This window comes from Scomber scombrus, chromosome 24 (genome assembly GCF_963691925.1).
Source record: "Scomber scombrus chromosome 24, fScoSco1.1, whole genome shotgun sequence".
NCBI classification, from domain to species: domain Eukaryota; kingdom Metazoa; phylum Chordata; class Actinopteri; order Scombriformes; family Scombridae; genus Scomber; species Scomber scombrus.
The window spans coordinates 12,653,401-12,673,690 of record NC_084993.1 but is presented as its reverse complement, the minus strand read 5'-3'; the positions used below and the strand labels follow the sequence as shown (position 1 = coordinate 12,673,690).

At 45.1% G+C, this 20,290-nt stretch overlaps 1 protein-coding gene across 1 annotated transcript; it reads left to right on the top strand.

Moving 5' to 3' along the window:
• The first annotated feature begins 4,311 nt into the window (after positions 1-4,311).
• LOC133976549 (insulin receptor substrate 2-like) lies at positions 4,312-16,977 on the top strand. Its single transcript, XM_062414767.1, has 3 exons — positions 4,312-7,190; positions 7,669-8,168; positions 15,776-16,977. The coding sequence occupies exons 1-3, from the start codon at positions 4,522-4,524 to the stop codon at positions 15,778-15,780; spliced, it is 3,174 nt and encodes a 1,057-aa protein (XP_062270751.1). The 5' UTR covers positions 4,312-4,521; the 3' UTR covers positions 15,781-16,977.
• Positions 16,978-20,290: the final 3,313 nt, after the last annotated feature.

Sequence of the window (20,290 nt, the reverse complement as noted above, 5' to 3'; positions counted from 1 at the left end):
GTGGGTATTTACCATTTACCAGACCTTTCATCTATATCTGGCTTATGTATACCACAAAGCGCTGAGTCATAATCATGCTTGTTTTAAGTGAGCAACAATCATAGAGGTGTGAAAGGTTTGCAGTGTGAAAGGGCCTTTCTGTGCTTCAGAGCAGCTAACATTTGATTCTGAGCTGACCCTTCTCGCATGACCCTCTGGAATGCTGATCTGTATTTGTTGACAGAGTGAAAAGCAGCTTTGTTGTGTGTGGGAATCTGGCAACCTGGAAGCACTAAGCCTGGAAGACTTTATACTCCGACCGACTCTGATCCTAAGAAACATTGCGAACCCCACACCACCAGTTAAGGTCACCAGCAAAGATCCCAGTGGGAATCTGACCTCCCTCTTCCCCTTGATCACCACTATTCAATTGCTCTGTGATTACATTGTAAAAACTTAATTTCCTGTGCTCTTGTAATTGTTTTTTCCAAACAAACAGATTGAGTAAACCCTAAGGGAACATAGTTTCCACAAGTGTTTTGGTGCTCTTTCCTCTCTGCCAATGTCTCCTTACCAACACTTTTGTTTTTAACTCTGTATCTCGACATCATTGCAAAGGAGGGTATCCTCAGTGATTCTCAAAGCTTAAATAAAGGTTTGAATGAATGAATGAACATTCTTTAACTCCTTCCAGCTTGGATAGTGCCATAAATTCAAGATTAGGGGCTGAATATCTTTTATTTTATGCATTTTTATTTATGAAATGTAGCCTCTGATTGTCCGATGTATGTGGCTACATACTGTTTGTATATGAAGTAGAAGCAAAAAGTGACTCTTCACCTGCCAAATGCTGGATATTGTATTGTCAGTGCTGCTGCAGCCATTATTAGATAGATAGATAGATAGATAGATAGATAGATAGATAGATAGATAGATAGATAGATAGATAGATAGATAGATAGATAGATAGATAGATAGATAGATAGAACCACACCTAAGACAGCCACATGTAACATCACATAGAAACACATCTCTAACTATCCAATGGACAAAACAAAAAACGTATTACTAAAAATACCCAAAAGTCGTACTAATAAATCAAATATATGTATATATTTATTAAATAACAGGAAAATACTCTGTGTGCAAAAAGTGACAGTAAAAGTGTACTGCAGTATCTAACAATATATCTAAAAGACACCTAAATTGTATTTTTTTTTTTTTTTTTTTAAATACCACTATCATTACTACTTTTCCACTGCTGTCATACTTATTATTGGTACTATAGCTACCACTGTTAAATTTATTCAAGGGGGAGAAAAAAAATGCTATAATTAAAGGGTTAGTCTGTCAACTTTGTATTGTATTACCATAAAGTTGGGGGAGCTACAATAGAGATATTTGAAAAAAAATGACAATTGAAGCTAAATTACCTTAGCTTTTCAGTCTCTAGCTCATAAAATGCTTGCACATTACACATAATGGAACTCATTAGACTCTCTCAGTTTACTAAATGCCCACTTTCAAACACAACATCTCTTAAGCACAAGCTGAGATAACCATGATGACTCCATCAAGAAAGTTTCCTACAGAGCCATAGAAGACATTATCCAACAGTTTTTACAGGCTGAGTAGTACTAAACCTTTTTTTTCTCTAAGTTTGTGTTGTTTTTGGTTTGTTATCACCTGGTTCTTCACGTAATCCTATATGTGGTGACATGTGGGTGACAGAGTGTGTCTGCTGATTGTGTTTTTGTACCCATACAAAACATGATCTGTTGTCACTGGCATGTCGATGCTTGAACGCTGCTGCTGGATGGAGTTCTTATTTATGTGGACTGGGTAGGTTGTAGAACTGAATTGCCCATCTGTAAATAAAGTTGCCTGGATCTGAATCTAAACTGAACTCCATGTGTAAAATCAGTGGAATGTCCATATAATGTAACTACCTGCCATTCCATATTGCTCCTATTTCATCCACCTCTACTACTGGCACTTTACCAGATGTAGGAGAAGTCAATGTTTTGCAAGTCTCAAGTCACTAGTCAAGTACAAGTCATACATCTCAGGCTTAAAGTCCTAAATAAGTTCTAATGTTTCACAAAATGTAATGCCATTTCAGAGTACAACACATCAACAGCAGTCTGTTGCTTCTCTGCTTTTAAAGTATGCCAGTCAAAGGGGTGGGGGGGGGGGGGGGTTTCTTGGTTTTTTTCTTCTTGGTACTACGGCTCAAACTCAAGCCGCTCCAGAGAATCATCTGGAAAGACGACAAAGCGAGAGATTTTCTGGGAATACGAGTACAAGCGCCTATCCTCAGAACTATTCACAGTGGGGTAGTAGAATGTGGCAGCGGCGCGCAGTTGAAAATTAACCAGTGGTGGAAAGAATCCCAAAATATCCCGCTGAGCTGGAGGAGCTCCTAATTCACTGATGTTTTACTTTGACTACTATCAAAAATCTGCTTGCATAAAAGGAAAGAATGCTTTAAAGCTGTAGATGCTTTTTTGAAAATAAGTTGTAGCACACTTGGAAGTGAACACAGATAAAAGCATCCCTGGTGTTTTGCTCACAGAGGCACAAAAACACCTAGATTATAGTTGAAATAAACCCTGTGTGGGAACGTATCTGTATGCAACATCCCATGAACCGCCTGCAAAACAACAATATTCAGCATTCAGCAATATTCCCTCAGTATTGCCGCCAGTCTTTGTATGTCTTTCCCCGTTTATTGTCAACAATAATCTCTTTGTTCCTCTTGTTTTTGCCTCAAGCTGTTTATAACTGCCGTCAAATGCAATGTGTTACTAAACCCTGGTGGAGGTGTTTATGTTTTTGCTCATATCTCAGATTATATGTTGGGGGGCTCATGTTGAAAACACATGCTTGGGCCTTGAGCTTAACCCCGATAAATTACCACTTGGGCAGAAAAAACAGAAAAATAGGCGACAGCCAAATGTCACCGGGATCACACACACACACACACACACACACACACACACAGTCACACAGGGGGCATCAAACATAATAATGAGAACAATAGTGATTAGAGATGGGAGGGATTACCCTTAATCTGCAGTATGTGTTTGTTTAGAGGGGTAGATATGCTCATTATAAAGGGGTTTAAGAGGGGTACCCCTGCATCATCTACACAATCTAATTCATACTGACACCTCAGTCAAAGAGGTGTAATCTGCTTGCTGAGAGATTATGAAAAGCAATCCAAGTGTGTGTGTTTGTGGGTATGGGTGTGTGTGTGTGTGTGTGTGGGAGGTGGGGGTATCACAGGGGTCTGCTCTGCACGGACATGACTAATGATCATGAAGATCACAGGGAGAATTACTAACATAATTACCGAGATGATCTGATGAACAGATGTCTGAGAGCTTCCTCATGTCATCTGACAGTTTGGCTGCTCTTGTTATTAATGGCTGCCTTTGTTGAGGCCTGTTTGTCTCAGATTGTGATCTTCACTGAAGGGAAGAAACAATTTTTTCTTGTCAGAATCACATGTGGGAAGAGGACGCACCGATGAGCGAACACGTAGCAGCCAGGCGATGGCAGCATTCCCCGCAGCTTGTGGAAAGCACTGAAGCCTCTGACGCATTTGCTTTAGTCATTCCTCCTGTGAGATGGCTGTTTTTCATTCAACATGAACATTCTGTAAATACGCAGCAAAGTGCAGCATAAGCATAACGGAATATCATCTCACAGGCAAAAACAAGCTTGCCTCTCCTTGCTTGATTGGATTCTTTTACATCACACACTGTAAAGATAACATTTTAAATCAGAATTATTACCAAACACAGTTAGAGGGTTACATGTGAGGTGTTGAAATAGGAAACGCATGGTTCCTGTTAGAGAGGAATACCCACAGGTTTAAAAATAGGCCACAACACCTCTTATATAACAAATGGGACGTCAGGGTTGTTTACAGTGTTACTGCCTGATAAATGAATGGCTACAACCCAGCATTATGTTCAATCCTCATTAATCCCAGTCAATCACAGTTATGTTTTTTTAAAAACATATTTTATAATGGACGTATCATTTTGTTCAGATGCGTAATAAAGTGTGTAAATGTGTGTTTTTAGAGTCACTTTCATTACACAGTATAATTTACAGTCATTTCTATAATTCAATGGGCTTCTGATCATTTTCTGTTTCTATATGAGAGAGAGCTGCTGGAAACGAGGGGGCGGGGTCTGCGCGGCTTGAATTATTAAAGCAGCCAATCGTCAGCGCCGTAGCCTCGTGATGGACAGGCACGGCCCCTGCAAGGACGCACCGCCCAGCTATGACTCTGTGTTTTGGTCTGTTTTTAGAGCAGCAGCGTCACATGTTGTTTTTCTCCAGGATCAGATCAGTCCCCGGTCTGCTCCCTCTGCACTGTTGCTTCAACCGTTGCAGACAGCGGACACATCTCTCCGTGTCTGCTATGTATGTATAAGAAAACGGGTTTAAATTTTTATTTTTTTTCCCACCGCGATTAATCCGTAATAGGAATCGGCTTATCTGGGATTTGAAAAGAAGAAGAGAGAAATGGCAAGTCCTCCGATGACGGGAGGACACCTGTTATCAAACGGGACGAACGGTGTGAAGAAGTGCGGTTACCTGAGGAAACAGAAACACGGACACAGACGCTTTTTCGTGCTCAGAGAGCCGACCGATCGCTGCCCTGCCCGCCTGGAGTATTATGAAAGTGAGAAGAAATGGAGAAACAAGTCCGCGGCGAAACGGATCATAACTTTGGACACCTGTCTGTGCGTAAACAAACGAGCCGACGCCAAACACAAGCACCTCATCGCCCTCTACACCAAGGACGAGTATTTTGCCGTGGCTGCAGACAACGAACAGGAGCAAGAGAGCTGGTTCGAGGTTTTGACCGATCTCATAGCAGAAGGGAAAGTGTACGACAGCCCCGCTTCCACCTCCTCTCTAGTTGGCTTTGAGGAATCCAGCTACGGGCTTATTACTCCTGCAACAGCTGTCTATAAGGAGGTATGGCAGGTCAACCTGAAAGCCAAAGGTTTGGGTCAGATCAAGAACCTCACAGGTGTGTACAGGCTGTGTTTGTCCAGCAGAACCATCAGCTTTGTCAAACTGAACTCTGAAACAGCTGCTGTCAGTTTACAGCTCATGAACATCAGGAGATGCGGCCACTCAGACAGCTTTTTCTTCATTGAAGTGGGCAGGTCAGCGGTCACAGGGCCCGGGGAGTTTTGGATGCAGGCAGAGGACTCAGTGGTGGCGCAAAACATCCATGAGACCATCCTAGAGGCGATGAAGGCTATGAAGGAGCTTTCTGAGTTCAGGCCGAGGAGCAAAAGCCAGTCTGCCAGCACCAACCCCATCTCTGTGCCCACACGACGCAACCTCAACAACCTCCCCCCTAGTCAGACGGGTTTGGTGAGGCGATCCAGGACAGATAGCATAGCGGCTACATCACCGGGGAGAAAGTTCACCTCCTGTCGGATAAGGACGGCCAGCGAGGGAGATGGAAGCGTGACCCGGCCCGTGTCCATGTCCATATCTGTGAACGGGAGTCCCACCAGTCCGAACTCTGCGAATCACCTCAGCAGGTCCCATACACTCAGCAGTGGGCGCACCTGTAGAATGCTCGAGTCCTCCTCCAACCTGCATCACAGCCGGTCCATGCCAGTGTCCAACTCCCCTCCGGTTGCCTCCAGCCCCATCAGCATGTCTCCCAGAGGGGGGGCTTGTATCTCCACTCCTGACAAAGCCAGGCGGCCCTTCAGCTGCAGTGCCTCCATCTCTGGCTCCCTCAGCGACACCGGTTTCATGCTGTGTGACGATTACAGCTCAAGCCCAAGTGAACCCAAGTTCCTCCCCTTGACCCGCAGCGACACCCCCGACTCCCTTTCCAGCACACCTCCATCCCGTGACATCAGCGACCCTTGTGGCTACATGTTAATGGAGGGGGCCAATGGCAGCAGGTCTGGCGGCGAGGGTTTGGCGTACAGGAAGCGAACACATTCCCTCACCACACCGCGTCAACAGAGGGTGGTGGCACCGCTGTCCTCGGCCTCCCTGGACGACTACACCCTCATGAGGATGGCGCACGGACAGAACTCTCACTCCGCCTCACCTAAAGTGTGTTACCCCGAGGACTATGGAGACATAGAAATCGGTTCATCCAGGAGCTCCAGCAGTAACCTTGCCGATGAAGGTTACATGCCCATGACACCAGGTGTAGCGCAGCAATCCGGCAAGGCAGACAACTACGTGGCCATGAGCCCCATGTGCGTCTCGGCACCGAAACAGATCGTGAACCCAAGGGTGCATCCTCAGGCGGCTGCCGGCGGGGGCTACAAGACCAATTCCCCCTGCAGCAGCTCTCTGGAGGACAGCGGTTACATGAGGATGTGGTGCAGCTCCAAATCCTCCATGGAGAGCCCAGACAGGAATGGTGAATACATGAACATGTCACCTGGAAACCCACCTCCACTCCAGACCCCCCCTGACTACTACTTGGGCCTGCTGGCTGGGGAATCGTCGTCAGTGAGGTCAGCGTACCAGGCCGGCTCCCTCACCCTCCCTGCTAAACTTCAGGCCTCCAAGAATGAAGATAACAGCCAGTATGTGTTGATGAGCCCTCAGAGTTTGAGGCAAAGGGCAGCGGACTCTGACTACTATTCAGTGATGCAGCCCAGCGCGACTCAGACCTCACCACTGAGCCCCTCAGTACCCTCCCCAGTCAGGCATGGCCGGGCGGACACCATTCCATACAGAGGGAGGCTAGGCAGGCCTAACAGGCTATCCCTGGACACCCTGAGGACCCTGCCCAGCATGAATGAACACCCCCTGCCTGGAGAGCCCCGGAGTCCTGGTGAGTACATCAACATCGACTTCAGCGGCCCCAGATTCTCCCCGCCCTCCATCGAGTCCACAGACAGCCAGTCTTCATCTCTGGCTCCTAGCGGCGGGGGCCAGAGGAGATCCTGTCTGACAGACTACATCAACCTGGAGCTGGTCTCACACTCACCCAAGCAGGCTGACACTCCCGTTGAGCGTTTGGACACACTCCCAGAGCTATCCATGTGCCCCTGCTCGGGGGAGGACGGAGTGTACCATCTGGGTGGTGAGAAAGGGTCTCAGGGCCTGAATGACGATGGCAACGACGACTACACTGAGATGACGTTTGGGATGACCAGCTCGCCTCCACAGCTCGTTCCTCACAATACAACAAGGTATGTGTGTCTGTGCTGGGTTACCATCAGTCATTTCAACAGTCGGGGTGTGTGATTGATCACAGGGAAAGCCAAAAATAGTGATTCAGTCATTAACAGCAGCTGAGGGCAGTTTTTAATTTTAGATTTGTACCATGTGCTGAAACAGACATTTAATTACTTTGAAGGTACATTTTTACTCAATGAATACATGTTCAATCTGTTAGTTAGTGATAGTCAACATTATGTTATGCACACTGATAATATGAATGATCCTTGATTGATTTCCTTTATTAGATCAATACCGATCACAAATGTCTGTAACAAGAAGCAGATTTGTTCATTTTTAAGCTTCAGTGCAGTTAGAAAAGAGGTTTTGACTCAATATCAAACAAATGTCCTTAATATTTTAGTCATTTAGTTACATTTTTGATGTTTAGCTGTGTCTTTTTGAAGATAAAGCTTCTTGCTAACTAGTAATATCATGTTTTAAATGTAGCAGCCTGAGCAGCAGAGAGAGGACGCTCTCTCTGGAGGACCAGGGAGTACCAGAAAGCATCGGGGTCTTCCTGCTCGGGGCCGCCTCAGCCTCCACGGTCGACCCCGACTGCTCCGCCAAGGTGATCCGAGCCAACCCTCAAGGACGTCGGCGCCACAGCTCCGAGACCTTCTCCTCCACCGCCACCGTAACCCCCGTGTTCCCCTCCTTCGCCCGCGGAGACGGCATCAAGAGGCACAGCTCGGTGGAGAACATCTCATCCCGGAGCAGCGAGGGCTCAGACGAGGAGTACGGCAGCCCCGTGAACCGGCAGAGTTCGGCCGGCTACCCCAACGGACTGAACTACATTGCGTTGAACCTGCTGGACAACAGAGGGGTGGAGAAATGCGAGGACTTGGTTGGCTTCAAACCCACCAGCAGCTGCAAAGGGGGTATCAATGGATTACACAGCACACCATATGTCTGTTTGGGATTCAAGGAGGCTGCAACCACTGCCAAAGGTGAGTACGGCCGATGTCAGATGTGTCACTGCTAAATAATTCATCTCAACTTTCATCTTCAACTCCTGGAGGTCTTAAAATGTTTATAATGTGAAAGGTAACTGATGAGCAGATGGTGGCCAAATAGGGGAGAAGAACCAAGGTTGAGGTCACACTTGCATTTCCTTTTAATTCAAATTCAAACTTGCTCTGTTGATTTCATAGTACAAAAGTAGGTGGTGCTGATGCTGCCTTCAGGTGCTCCTCTTATAAGCTACTACTTACATATACTAAGTGATTCTGTAACAGGGTTTTTGTGGCTAGAGTGCCAAAACAAAAAAAAAGGAGAGATGAATGATTTGAATGGCAATAACTCTTCTAATCTAAACAGTTATTTTTGGAGTCATTCCTATGTGGCAATCCCCGGTGTTTCCCACAGTACTTTAAGGCAGCACGAGGCTTGCTATGAAACGTGACCGGGCTGAGAGCTCTGAAGTAAACAAGCAGCATGATAGAGCAGGACGCTGCCTCTGCTGCTGCTGTCGTGGGCCGCGGATACCAAAAATATACGACCGGACTTCAGGAATCCACTGACGCTGATTGTGAATGAAAAGTTTCATAAAATAAATGCATTTTAAATCTTCAGACACAATTGCACAGTTAATTTAGAAGTCAGAGGAATTAGGTAGTTCCTTATGAAGTTCATAAAACTGATTTACAGTGGGTTGTTATTAGCGGTTATGCCAAAAAAACGCCTCTAAGCTGTTAGTTAGGGAGGCCTGTCAGTTGTAATGTCACACTGAGCCCTGGGCATTTCCGGCTGTTGTTTTTCAGTTGGGTAGGCATTAGGATGTGTTGCACATCAATGTGACCTCCATAGACCCCTTATTCCCACCACCCCCGTGATCAATACCCTGTCCCAGAATATCCCAATGAACAAAATAGAACCCCGGCGTTGGAATAGGAGACGGTGTAAACAAAAGAGCAAAAAAAAAGAGCAAAAAAAAAGAAGAAGGGGGGGACAGCGGAGCGTTGACATTAAAGCCCCCGTTTGACCCTCTGTCCCCCGCGCTGCTTATTAGACGCGACGAGAGAGAGAGAAAGAGGGAGAGAGAGAGAGAGAGAGAGAGAGAGCTCACATGTGTTCGCGAGTACGTGGAGGTGGGTGGGGGTTTGAAACGCTGACATGTGAGGCCCAGCACAAGTGGGTGTGTGTGTGTGTGTGTGTGTGTGTGTGTGTGTGTGCGTGTGTGTGCGCGTCCTTGTAGGCAGAGGAGAGGAAAACAACAAAGTGGGCGAGTTGCTATGCGGCCATCAGGTAACTGGATGTCACGGTCCCGCATTCCTGGCTGAGCGGGTTTAAAAAGTTGCTGTGAGAGAGAGAGAGGGAGAGAGAAAGAGAGGGAGGTGGGTGGGTGGGGGGGGGGCTGTTTTTGTCTGGGCTTCAGGTCATTTGAATAGAAAGTGGCTTTTATTTTCACCACAAGGCCCCCCTATTTGTGGGAGAGAGAGAGGGGGCACGAAAGAGAAGCCGTAGTATGTTATATTTCTGAACATGCTGTGCTTTAAAAACTCCTATTGGTACAGTCGGTGACGCAGCAGTAAATAAAACGGAATGTACCAATAACAAGCAACCCCCCCCCACACCTCCACATAGTATGGAAAAATCAGTTCCCAAAGGAGCCTTGATTTACGCTCTCTTGTCACAACTGTGTGACATCCCTGACAGTCATATGGACATGATTGAAGTCAAATGGCTCGCCTGCGGTTAAATAAGCAGTAAAGTGAGTTAATGATGGTTATCTGCGCCCCCCCCCCCCTCCCTTCTTCCCCCCTCGTCCCCTTCTTGCACAAATTGGATTTACAGAAGAAGAAGAAGGAGGAAGAGAAGAAAACGTCGACTAACATGCTCTCGCTCGATTGTTTGTTTTTATCTGTTCTCTATTGGTTGGCACGTGTGTACTCATGTTTTTGATGGCGTACTATTATTTTTATGGTACTAATAAAGCTGGTTGAATGTAATTGACAAGAGGTGGGAGGAGAGGAGAAGAAGGGAGGAGAAGGGGGGGAAGGAGGGAGGGAGGAGAGTCAAGCACATACATGTGGACTCTTGCACGTACACACGTCAAGTAGTCAGGGGGGTATTTTTCTCTTCTTTTTTTCTTTTTTTCCCCCCTTTTTCTTTTTCCAGTGTCGTAGCCTGTATCTGTGAACACTTGGCAGGGATGTGCAGAGCAGAGCAAAAAGAGAGAGAAAGAGAGAGAGAGAAAAAAAAGAAAAGAGAGAGTCGTCTGCTTTGTTTTTCCAGCGCTGCTTGCCTGACTGTTTGTGGGAGAGAGCGGAATGAATGCGTGCATAATGGGGCAGGATGGCACGTGCAGTCCGCTGCCCTTCTGCCTCATTAGGCTGTTCACTTAGCAGAAGTAAGACAAGCAGAGGAGGGAGGAGGAGGAGGAGGAGGAGGAGGAGGAGGAGGAGGAGGAGGAGATGGAGCACAGCCTTGTATGCTCAGTAGAGAGCAGGAGAGGAGGAGTTTGAGCTTTTTAAAGCAACAAACAAACTCATTGGCGAGCCCTCGCTCCTTCACCCCCCCCCCCCCCCCTCCCGCCTTTTCGAGCAAGGTGCATTCTGGGAGCGCGCAGGAGCCCGATCGCTTGTTTACCGAACACTCCGTCCTACCGCTGCGTGGCCGAGGCGGGGTGAAGGAGGTCAAAGTGCGCTACAGGGTTTCTGGCGTCGGGCCCCGCAGGCCTGACTGCTTTGATTCCGTGTTTATCAGGGCGTCACGCTGCGTCCCCCCTCTTCCTCCCCCTTCCCTTTCCCCCCCCCACCATGTGCCACCCTGACCCAAAAGTCTGCAGGTTTTCATTCCAGCCAAACACCTTTTTTTTTTTTTTTCTTTTCCTGTGCTGATTAGTGAAAGAGCCGGAATGAAAACCTGCTGTCCTCTTCGCTTTAGTCAGGGGGGGGGTAACATCTGGAAAGAGAGAGAGAGAGTGTGCACCACCCCTCTCTCTCTTTTAGAGGAAGATGTGGCTATGTCGTTAAACCGAGTTCACCCAAGTTGTGCCAAACAAGTTATACAAACTAACCCCGTGGAATTTAACCCCCCCACCCCACCCCCCCCTCATACCCATGCGACACGGACCCCTCGGTGTGAAACGTGACCGCTTCCAGTCAACAAAACAGCGCAGCGACCCGCGGTCACAACGCTTTTGACAGCTGGATCCACCCTAAGAGTTGGATGTCTTATCGCCTGGCATGAGGGGAACGAGGTGAGGTGTTTGTTTACCTCAGCGGGGGGGGGCGGCCCATGTGACTGGGAGGCGGTGTGTTTACCTCTTGCCTTACCAAAGCTGCCCCCGTCTTCCTACCTCCTAGCCACCAGCTCAGCCAGGTGGATGTTCTGTACCAGACCCAGATTAGCCAAGTCAGCCGTCTCTGTTCCACCTCGTCTTCGTCCGGCTAATACCTTCATCTGACGGCGGCCCGAGATGCTTGATTAGCACAGCGAGGTGATTTTTACCACATTAGGCTGGCGTGGCGGGTTCGCCGGTGTATTGATTTGATTGCCTTTTTACTAGGAATGTGCACGCATTGGGAGGATTAGTAGCTTTGATGAATTATTTCAGCGTCAGACATCAGGGAGATAGTAGATGGAGGGATGAAGGGAGGGTGGAGAAAAAAGGTGGTGAGGGGGTTTCAAAACTGGACAGGACAGGACAGGACAGGAGGAGCCCCTACTGTGACCTGAGTGCTAGTAGCAGATGGCCACTCTCCAGAGGCCAAGTGTATGAGAGTGTGTGTGTGTGTGTGTTTGGAAGGTGGGGGGTCGGATGGGGGTAGGGGGTAGGGGGTAAACACCTGCCTCCTCTTCCCTACCTTCACACACACACACACACTCTCATTACACCCCATTGCCTCGCCCATGCACCAATCACACGTAAACATATACACTATACGTTCCCTCTTTTCATCGCTACCTACTCACTATCCCTCCGCTAATGACAGCCCCGCCATCTGCCGCACCCACGGGCTGCAGAGACCATCAGCTTTGTGTGTGTGTGTGTGTGTGTGTGTGTGTGTGTGTGTGTGTGTGTGTGTGTGTGTGTGTGTGTGTGTGTGTGTGTGTGTAATTCGTCCGCCAGATTAGAGGCATTCGTGTCCATCTACTCTCAAATCCCGCTTCCCCTTTAACGTCATTCAGTCAGTCACTAGTATTGCCGGTGATGTCATCCCAGAGATCCTGGGTTAAGGATGATGCAGTGAGTGTGCGTGTATGCGTGTGTGGATGGGGAGTGGGGGGGTGGGGGTAGACTTCGAACGCACTCGTCGACTGCGTGTTACATATATCTGTGCCGCACGCATTTCCGGTGATGTTCTCAATGGTGTAGAAAGAGGGAGGGAAAAAAAAAAGGGCAGTGAGCGGAAAAGAGGTCTAGTTGCACAGCCATGCATCTCTAACGTGCTCTGAGCGACTCTGAGCGTGCTCTCAAGATGCAGCCCACCCTCCCCCTTCCCCCCATATTCCCCCATTCAGACTTTTTTTCTTCCTCATCAGCATCCTTCTTTCTTCTGTTTTTGCTACGTTTACACACTGAGACCGAAGGCTGCACTGATTGGCCTGCACTGATCGCTACTTATCTTTTATTTTCATCACATTTTCTATTGGAATTTTGGGAATTATTCGGAAAGGCGACACCTGATTTTAACCATCGGCCTGATTATCCGATCCGTCACACGCACACATACACGGCGCACATGAACACAAGCTGTTTAATAGCTCATTTGCATCCTCGTCAGAACTGCATTAAAGGCGCCGTCTTGCAAACATTACGACGTAATGCAAACAGCCGAGCCAGGAAATTCAGAAATGCCATGTTACTTGATATATAGAGAACAAACATGAACACGTAACACCGCGGGCTCTTGTGTCAGAGTTTCCAGGCAGCGTGTATGTGTGTGTGTGTGTGTGTGTGTGGGTTCATGGCACAGGGAGGAGGGGGGCTAAAGTAGGCCGGGATGTTCCAGACAGAAGCGCTAGCTGCTAGATAACTGCGTGGCCAGCGTTCCCCACATTTAGCCAGCCACGGCTCTCCAGATGAGATTACAGCCTCTGCAGGCGAGATTAGACGACCAGGGGGGGTAGATCACAGCGAGAGAGGCGGCGGCGGGCCCCGGGCCACTAGGTGCACAGCAGTTCGGGTAATACTTAACGCAAGGTGTGGGCATTCGGTAGCTGCAGCTCGGTCACATTTGAGTTAGTTATTGAGCAAGAATCAACAGAAATGTGTGATTTAGGCAAATTCTTAAGAGTTTTTTCATCAGATGTTGCTCCAATTTGCCCTCAGAAATTAAGTCAGCGTGTACAAGTGGATGTTTTAACAGTAAATTACATAAGATACAGGGACTTATCTCAGGATGTAGTGGCTTGACCTCAACTACCCCTCCACCCTTCTTTATTTTATAGTGTTAAAACATCTAAACATTAGCTACTATAAAGGGGAATGTCATATAGAGAGAGAGAAGATGGCAACTTTTCAGGAACTAGAGAAAACAAGCCTCTCTCTCAACCCGACCGCGATGCATTACTGAGGTTATTCGACGTCTTTTCATCAGCCCCAGAGAGCGATAGAAGTTTTCCAAGCACCCCCCCCCCCCCCCCCCCCCCCCCCCCCCCCCGTGTAATCCGTGTGCGGTTTATGTGACACATGACCGCAGCGAGGATACCGTCAGGAGTGTCGCTTCCCTCCTTTTTTTCCCCACACACACATACATTGAGCTCCTCCTCAGCCTATAAGTAAATCACCGCTGGACTCTGAGTGGAAGCTTCCAGTTGACCCAGTGGCCGCCTCCTCCTCCGTCCTCCCCTCCCCCCACGACCACCGCCCTCACTTCAAAATGAATCTGTGCTTCTTTCTGCATGCAGCGCTCCCAACCCTTCACACACACACACGATAAAAGACCACACAGCAGTATATAATTATGCACATTTATCACAAAATAACCACATGTATGCATTACATGTGTGATCTACTGTATGTATAATATCAGACGTGCATCAGCTGCTGTAGTGCTCGCTGCCACTGTTGCTTCGATGGTCCTCCTCTGCTCAGCGTGTGTCCATGGCAACGCGAAAGAGCGACAGGAGACCCCCCCCCCCCCAACCCCCATCACTCTACATCCCAGATTATGTAATTACGACCGTTTGCAACCGCCTCTCTCGATCCCAGCCTTCACCCCCCCCTAACCCCCCCACCAACACACACACACACCATCTTTCAAGCGCTTCCCGGGCAAAACGGTTGGAGTGTGCAGAATCAAACACACGCACACACACTATTTAAACACACATGAAAGGCTGTCCTGCTACTGCTAATACGCCATGGTAGACAGCCATTAAAACAACTAACCTGCATCCAGACTTTAAAACAAATAAGGGTTTTATCGAGGTAAAATAATTAATTCAAAATATGCCAAATCCCTTCCTCGTCTACCTCGTGTGTGCAGCACTCACTGTTCTTGTTATTCAACCTGTTTTTTTCCCCCCCCAGTCTGCACTTGTTGTTGTGGCACAAAAACACTAATCTGAGACTGCGAATGAGTTCACACTGTACAGTATAAGACTCTCAAATGTCTGCTGTCTCAACAGTCTGCATTGTTGGCACCTGTGTTTTTTTGTGGGGAGAAAAAAAAAGAGACTACAAATTAGGGTTTACTTACTTTTTTTTTTTAAACAACCAAACAGAACCAACCATCTGCGAACCACCTGTTTCCTCTCATGTGCAAGGATTGTTTCCAAGCCAGCGCAAGTTTTATTAGATTATGTTGTATTTGTGATTTTATTCAAATAAAATTAACCTTAGTAGCACAAAAAACATTGGTAAAGAAAGCATGTGTTGAATATTTAAAGAAAATGTTTCGGTGTCATTGGACATTCGGAAACATTAAAGGTACCATATAAGTTTTGGACCACTAGCAGTGCTATGAAGTGATGTTTTAATAAGAGTGACAATGTTTTGTTTCAGTATACAAAGTCCTACTGCTGATTTGGTGTTATTTAGCTAATTAACAGTTGGTTAACATGCAGAGAAGTGTTGCAATATGCCCACAAAGGCAAGGAAGTAAGGAAAAAGGAAGACTGCTAGCTAGCAAACACGGATATAAACAATGCAGGATTTAAATATTCCAAAAAATTGGCTTTGTAGATGTTTTATGAGGAAGGAAATGTTCTCAATATAGTTTTTTGGATGTACTAAATGTGTTTTTGTCATAAATACTGACTATAAAAAGAACTTTTGTTGACATGAAAATTTCACAGTGTACCTTTAACCCTCCGTACATACTGTAATTCACCATTGTTGCCTTAAGCGGATTCATCTGTATTTATTCACTCCCACTCAGCTGATGCGAGTCCGCCGCATTTGTATTTCTTACATGTCCAAAATTTGAGTAAAATTTGCTTGACAGTTGAATGCAAATGGCTTCACAGGCTCTTCCTACAGAACTTAATAGTATGAGGTATTGTTGTGGATTAAGTGTTGTATTAAAAAATGCTGCCTACCTGAGAGTTAAAGTTATTAGATATTTCCACTAACCTCCCCTTTGTCTCTTTTTGTTTCTTTCAGACTGAAGGACTCCTCTTGTCCTCTGACTTGGCGTCTTCACTGACCTGCTGCTCGAAAAAAAGAAAAAAGATTTGCCCTTCCACTGGCCTCTGTGGCCCTAAAAGACTGTCTGGACTATCAACACAATACACACAAACACATATACACACACACACACACACACATACACACGCGAAAGAAACAAACAGGTCACCATCTATGCATGTCATGAATTAGCTGGAGGCAGGACAGGTGTTTGTGCGAGAGTGTGTTTGTGTGTGTGTGTGTGTGTTGCTGGATGTGTGTATCGGTGTGTCTCATGTTCCCCGCGCTTTCAGAGGCCATTTCTCCTGTGACCTAAATTACAGCGCAAGCACAGAAGCAAAGATAGTCAGACAATAACAAAACTCTAATGGTACCCAGATTCTATTTATTTACTTGAGGGCAGTTTTATGACTGCTGTGCGTGCGTGTGTGTGTTTTTGAGACAAAGTACGACCAACTGGTATGTCAGTTAACACTTTAACAATGAAACCTACTAACTATAGAAATGGCCCAGGGAGCGAGGATACCAAGCCTGAGAGGTACACTGAGTAAATAACTATATTTAGAATAGATATTTTATTTATTTTTGAAAGATGAATGTCTGACAAGACCGACCCAATGCCTTAATGTCTATACAGTCCTTATGTTTTCTATGAAATAAGAGATAAATATTATATTGCAGTATGTCTATTTGGACCTACATCTCTATATTGTTATTCTCTTGTGGAAAAAGTTAGTTTACCATTAAAATATATAATTTCAGAAATGTACAGTAAAGTGGGGCTGCTTCAAATCTGATTTATCGTATTGATATTAAAGTATTTTCTTAATTACTAATTTCTTATTTATTCTAACCTAGTTTATTTTTTGTCCAATCAAAGCGCTGGACTTAAAGAAATATATTTCTAATTGTCTTTTAAGAGTTATGCATGTCTTTATAACTCAGCTCAGACCCTACAACATCAGGCATCTGAATGCACTGTACCTCCCACAGTTCCTCAGTCACTTGAGCCTGAAAACCTCACACACTCCTACCTTCAAACCTACGGCCTGAGTGTTTAGCTCGACGCGGGCCGCCCTGCTGTGATATCATTTGACGGCACAACTGTCTAGTCGAGGTCAGGATGGAGAGGGGTGGGTGGAGCCGGTGAAATATGGCGGGGGTTTGGAGGCACAGTGGAGGGCAGTAAAGAGGGGGAAAAGTGGGACCGCCGGTCTCAGCAGTGCTGTACAAGCACTTGGATGGCGGGGGAGGGGGAGGGGGAGGGGGGGGGCTCTGTAACATAGAAAAAAGGAGACGAGGCCAACAGCCACATCTGGCGCCATCATGGAGGCTCACTGCAGAATCAGCTGTCTGGAAAATCTAACTAGCTGGCAGAAGAGAATTATGTAATATTACAAGTTAAAGCGACGCTATGTGACTTTATTATGTGACAATTATATAACAACTGAGGAATAATGTTAAATGCTGAAAGAGTGGAACAGTAACAGCAGCACAAGCAGAGATGAATCATACAGCTATTATACAGCAATATCTAAAGTTTGCTAACGTTAGCCACCATTAGCTACTGGTTAAATATTGAATTAAGTAAAGGTTGGTGTTTATTACTTATGAATTCATGTTTGCATTTGTTCTAAGAATGATTCATTTCCTCTTTTAAAAGTCTCTTAAAAGGCAAAACTGTAAGCCTTAAGTGGCATTTATAGGCTAATGCTAAATGCTAAACTGTACTATAAAAGTTGTACAAGTTGAGAAGCTAACAGTCACATAGCAGTATCTATGTAAAGTAGTACCATAAGTTATTGGTCACGCTAGACCAAGTATGACTTTGGCTGGAAAACCACAAAGTGTACTGAAGCAAAGGTGCATTTTATTGCTGATAAATACAATGTTTCCTTTGTTAGAAAGAAGAACGTTTTATTTGTTCTTTCAAACGACGCTGTGAACCTCCATAATGGCCGCCGGAGGTTTCGTTAGCTCTTTTACGATAGCCCTCTACGGACAATCCTCGACTGTGTGGTCTTTGTGTCCGACCGCTGTGCCCGACTCCCAACTGGCTCACAACCCTTTTAGTGTACAGTAGATTGTAAAACTTCTGAACCATGTCTGAATGTATCACTGAGCTGGTGGGAACACCGCACAAACAGAACGTGGGAAAAAAAAACGGTTTTGACAGAGTTGAATAATATTAGAGCTGTACCACGCTACGTTGTGGTATATATTTATCTTCAGAGTCTTGAATGTGTATATTGTGTACATAGAAAGAGTTTAACTAAAAAAAAAATCTATTGAAAATACAGAGTACTTAGATTTTACCTATGTTGCAACGATATTCCTGTGTAAAGACTTTGGCTACCGATTTTTAAGAAGGGGATGGGGTTTTTGCTTTGGGGTTGTACAGTGTATTGTATGCTTTTCTCCCTCACAGTCTCTGTGACTATATGAAAAAAACTGTCTATTTTATTATAGAGATCTCTTTGCCTTGTTGACACACTTTACCTAATGGCATATGCAATAGTGACATGAATACAATCTAGTTTACAACCGTGGAACCAAATGTAACATTGCATTGATGATTTCTTTTCTTTTTTTTTCTTTCTTTTTTTTTTTTGTGATGAGCAAAAGCTGTTTTTGCTCCTTGTACATTTCTCTTTCTGCCAAGTGTTTTGTCTTTTGTTGCTGGGAACTTCGTTCTTGACACGTCTCAAAGCGCTTTTCCCCCCCATACGTCTGCATCCATGGACAGATTCTCTTGTTTTACAGATTGATCTCAGATTGACTGGGTTTGAATGTGTCGTCGTCTTCCATTGTACATAATTCAATATACTGTTTATTGTGATGCTCACGAGAGATGATTATAATGATGATTTATAAATTCTGGTAGTCAAGTATTGCTTTTGTCTGTATTGATTATGGATAGCAACCTACAGAAATAAATGAATTTATTTAAAGAGATGCAACTTTGTCTTCATTATTCTGTCTATTTCCACAAAAACCTTAAAGACATGGCCCGGATCTATGGGCAATCTGAACAAGTGCCCAGGGGCCCTTGAGCAGAAAGGGGCCCTCAATAATGGGAGGAAAAAAAAGTGCTTTCTTTATTATTTTTCTTTATTTATTTTTATAATTATGGCCACTGTCAGAAACCTAGTATGTCAAAAGCAAAATATGTGACTTTAATGTGAGTTAAAATATGAGTCACAAGGTTATGATGTCACTCGACAGCAGTGTTATCCAATCAGGATAAAATAAATATTGTTGAGGGGACATGAGCTGTAGTGCCCAGGGGCCCCTTGGGGTACTCATGCAGCCTTGCTTAGTGACAATAATATTAACACCCTGTAATAATAATAATTTTCCATATGGAATTTCCTCTTTGTACCACTATGATATATAAAAATAGATACTTTTAAAATGTAAGTGTCATGTTTTTTTTGTCAGAAGCTTGATTTAGATTAATACCAAGCAACTATGATGTTAACTAACAATTCAAATAGCCAAAAAAATCTCACAAGACTCTAAATCCCATCATGCCCTTCTACTTCTCTCTCTTCCATTGGAATATCATGCTGTTGGCAGAGAGACAAATAGCTTCCTGAATGTGTCCTGAAAGAGGAGGATATCCCACGTCCATCCTGTTGAGACTGAAGAGCTGAACTCTCCGACCGACACTTTTTCTCTCTGTTGGTGTTTTTATTTCAGACGGAGGCCGAGGCAGGAAGCTCATACCGAGCCAATGACTTCCTGCCAAGCCACGCGTCTCCAGAAAAGACTGAGTAGTCACAGCAGGGAGGTCAGGAGGTTCAAAACATGAAGTAAACAACTCATTTCACCTGTCTCTATCTCACAAACGCACATGCACGCACACACACACAAACACACACACACACACACACACACACACATGCATCTGTCATGCAACAACCATGTGTTTTTTACCATGCAGTTATCTTTTTCCACATTATCACTCTAAGATACAGGAATGTTCTGCACCGATGGTTACATTTCTTATCATAAGCTGCTTATTATTGGTTAAAACAGCACATAGGGTTAAAGGGTCAGTTCACCTAAATCCCAAACAACATATTTCTTTCACTTTGGTATTTAGTCATGCAACTAATTTTAGATTTATTTGCCAAGGTTTTGAGATTTTTGGTGTCTTTGAAACTACTTATCACTGAAGAAATAGGACCAATTTAAGCTGTTGACCGCACACATTTTTCCTTTCTCATTAGGAATATTTCACTGTATTTCCCATTAATAATTTAAATGTAATTCCTCAATAATTCTCCTCACTTATAGCAGCATTTTTTCTTATCATGGTAATATACTTTTATCATTTTGGGTTTTCCCCCCTTTCTGACTGCCATCCTCATCACTAGCATGTTTATTGGTTGGTCCAGACTGAAATATCTAAAAAAACTATTAAATGGATTTCCGTGACATTTTTCACAGATATTTATGATCCCCAAAGGATGAATACTTATGACT

What these genes read in the sequence shown, in the direction of transcription:
- LOC133976549 (XM_062414767.1), top strand. Translation starts at nt 4,522, where the DNA reads ATGGCAAGTCCTCCGATGACGGGAGGACACCTGTTATCAAACGGGACG. An exon ending in GTTCCTCACAATACAACAAG is followed by an intron (nt 7,191 to 7,668) that starts GTATGTGTGTCT and finishes TTTTAAATGTAG; the next exon opens with CAGCCTGAGCAGCAGAGAGA.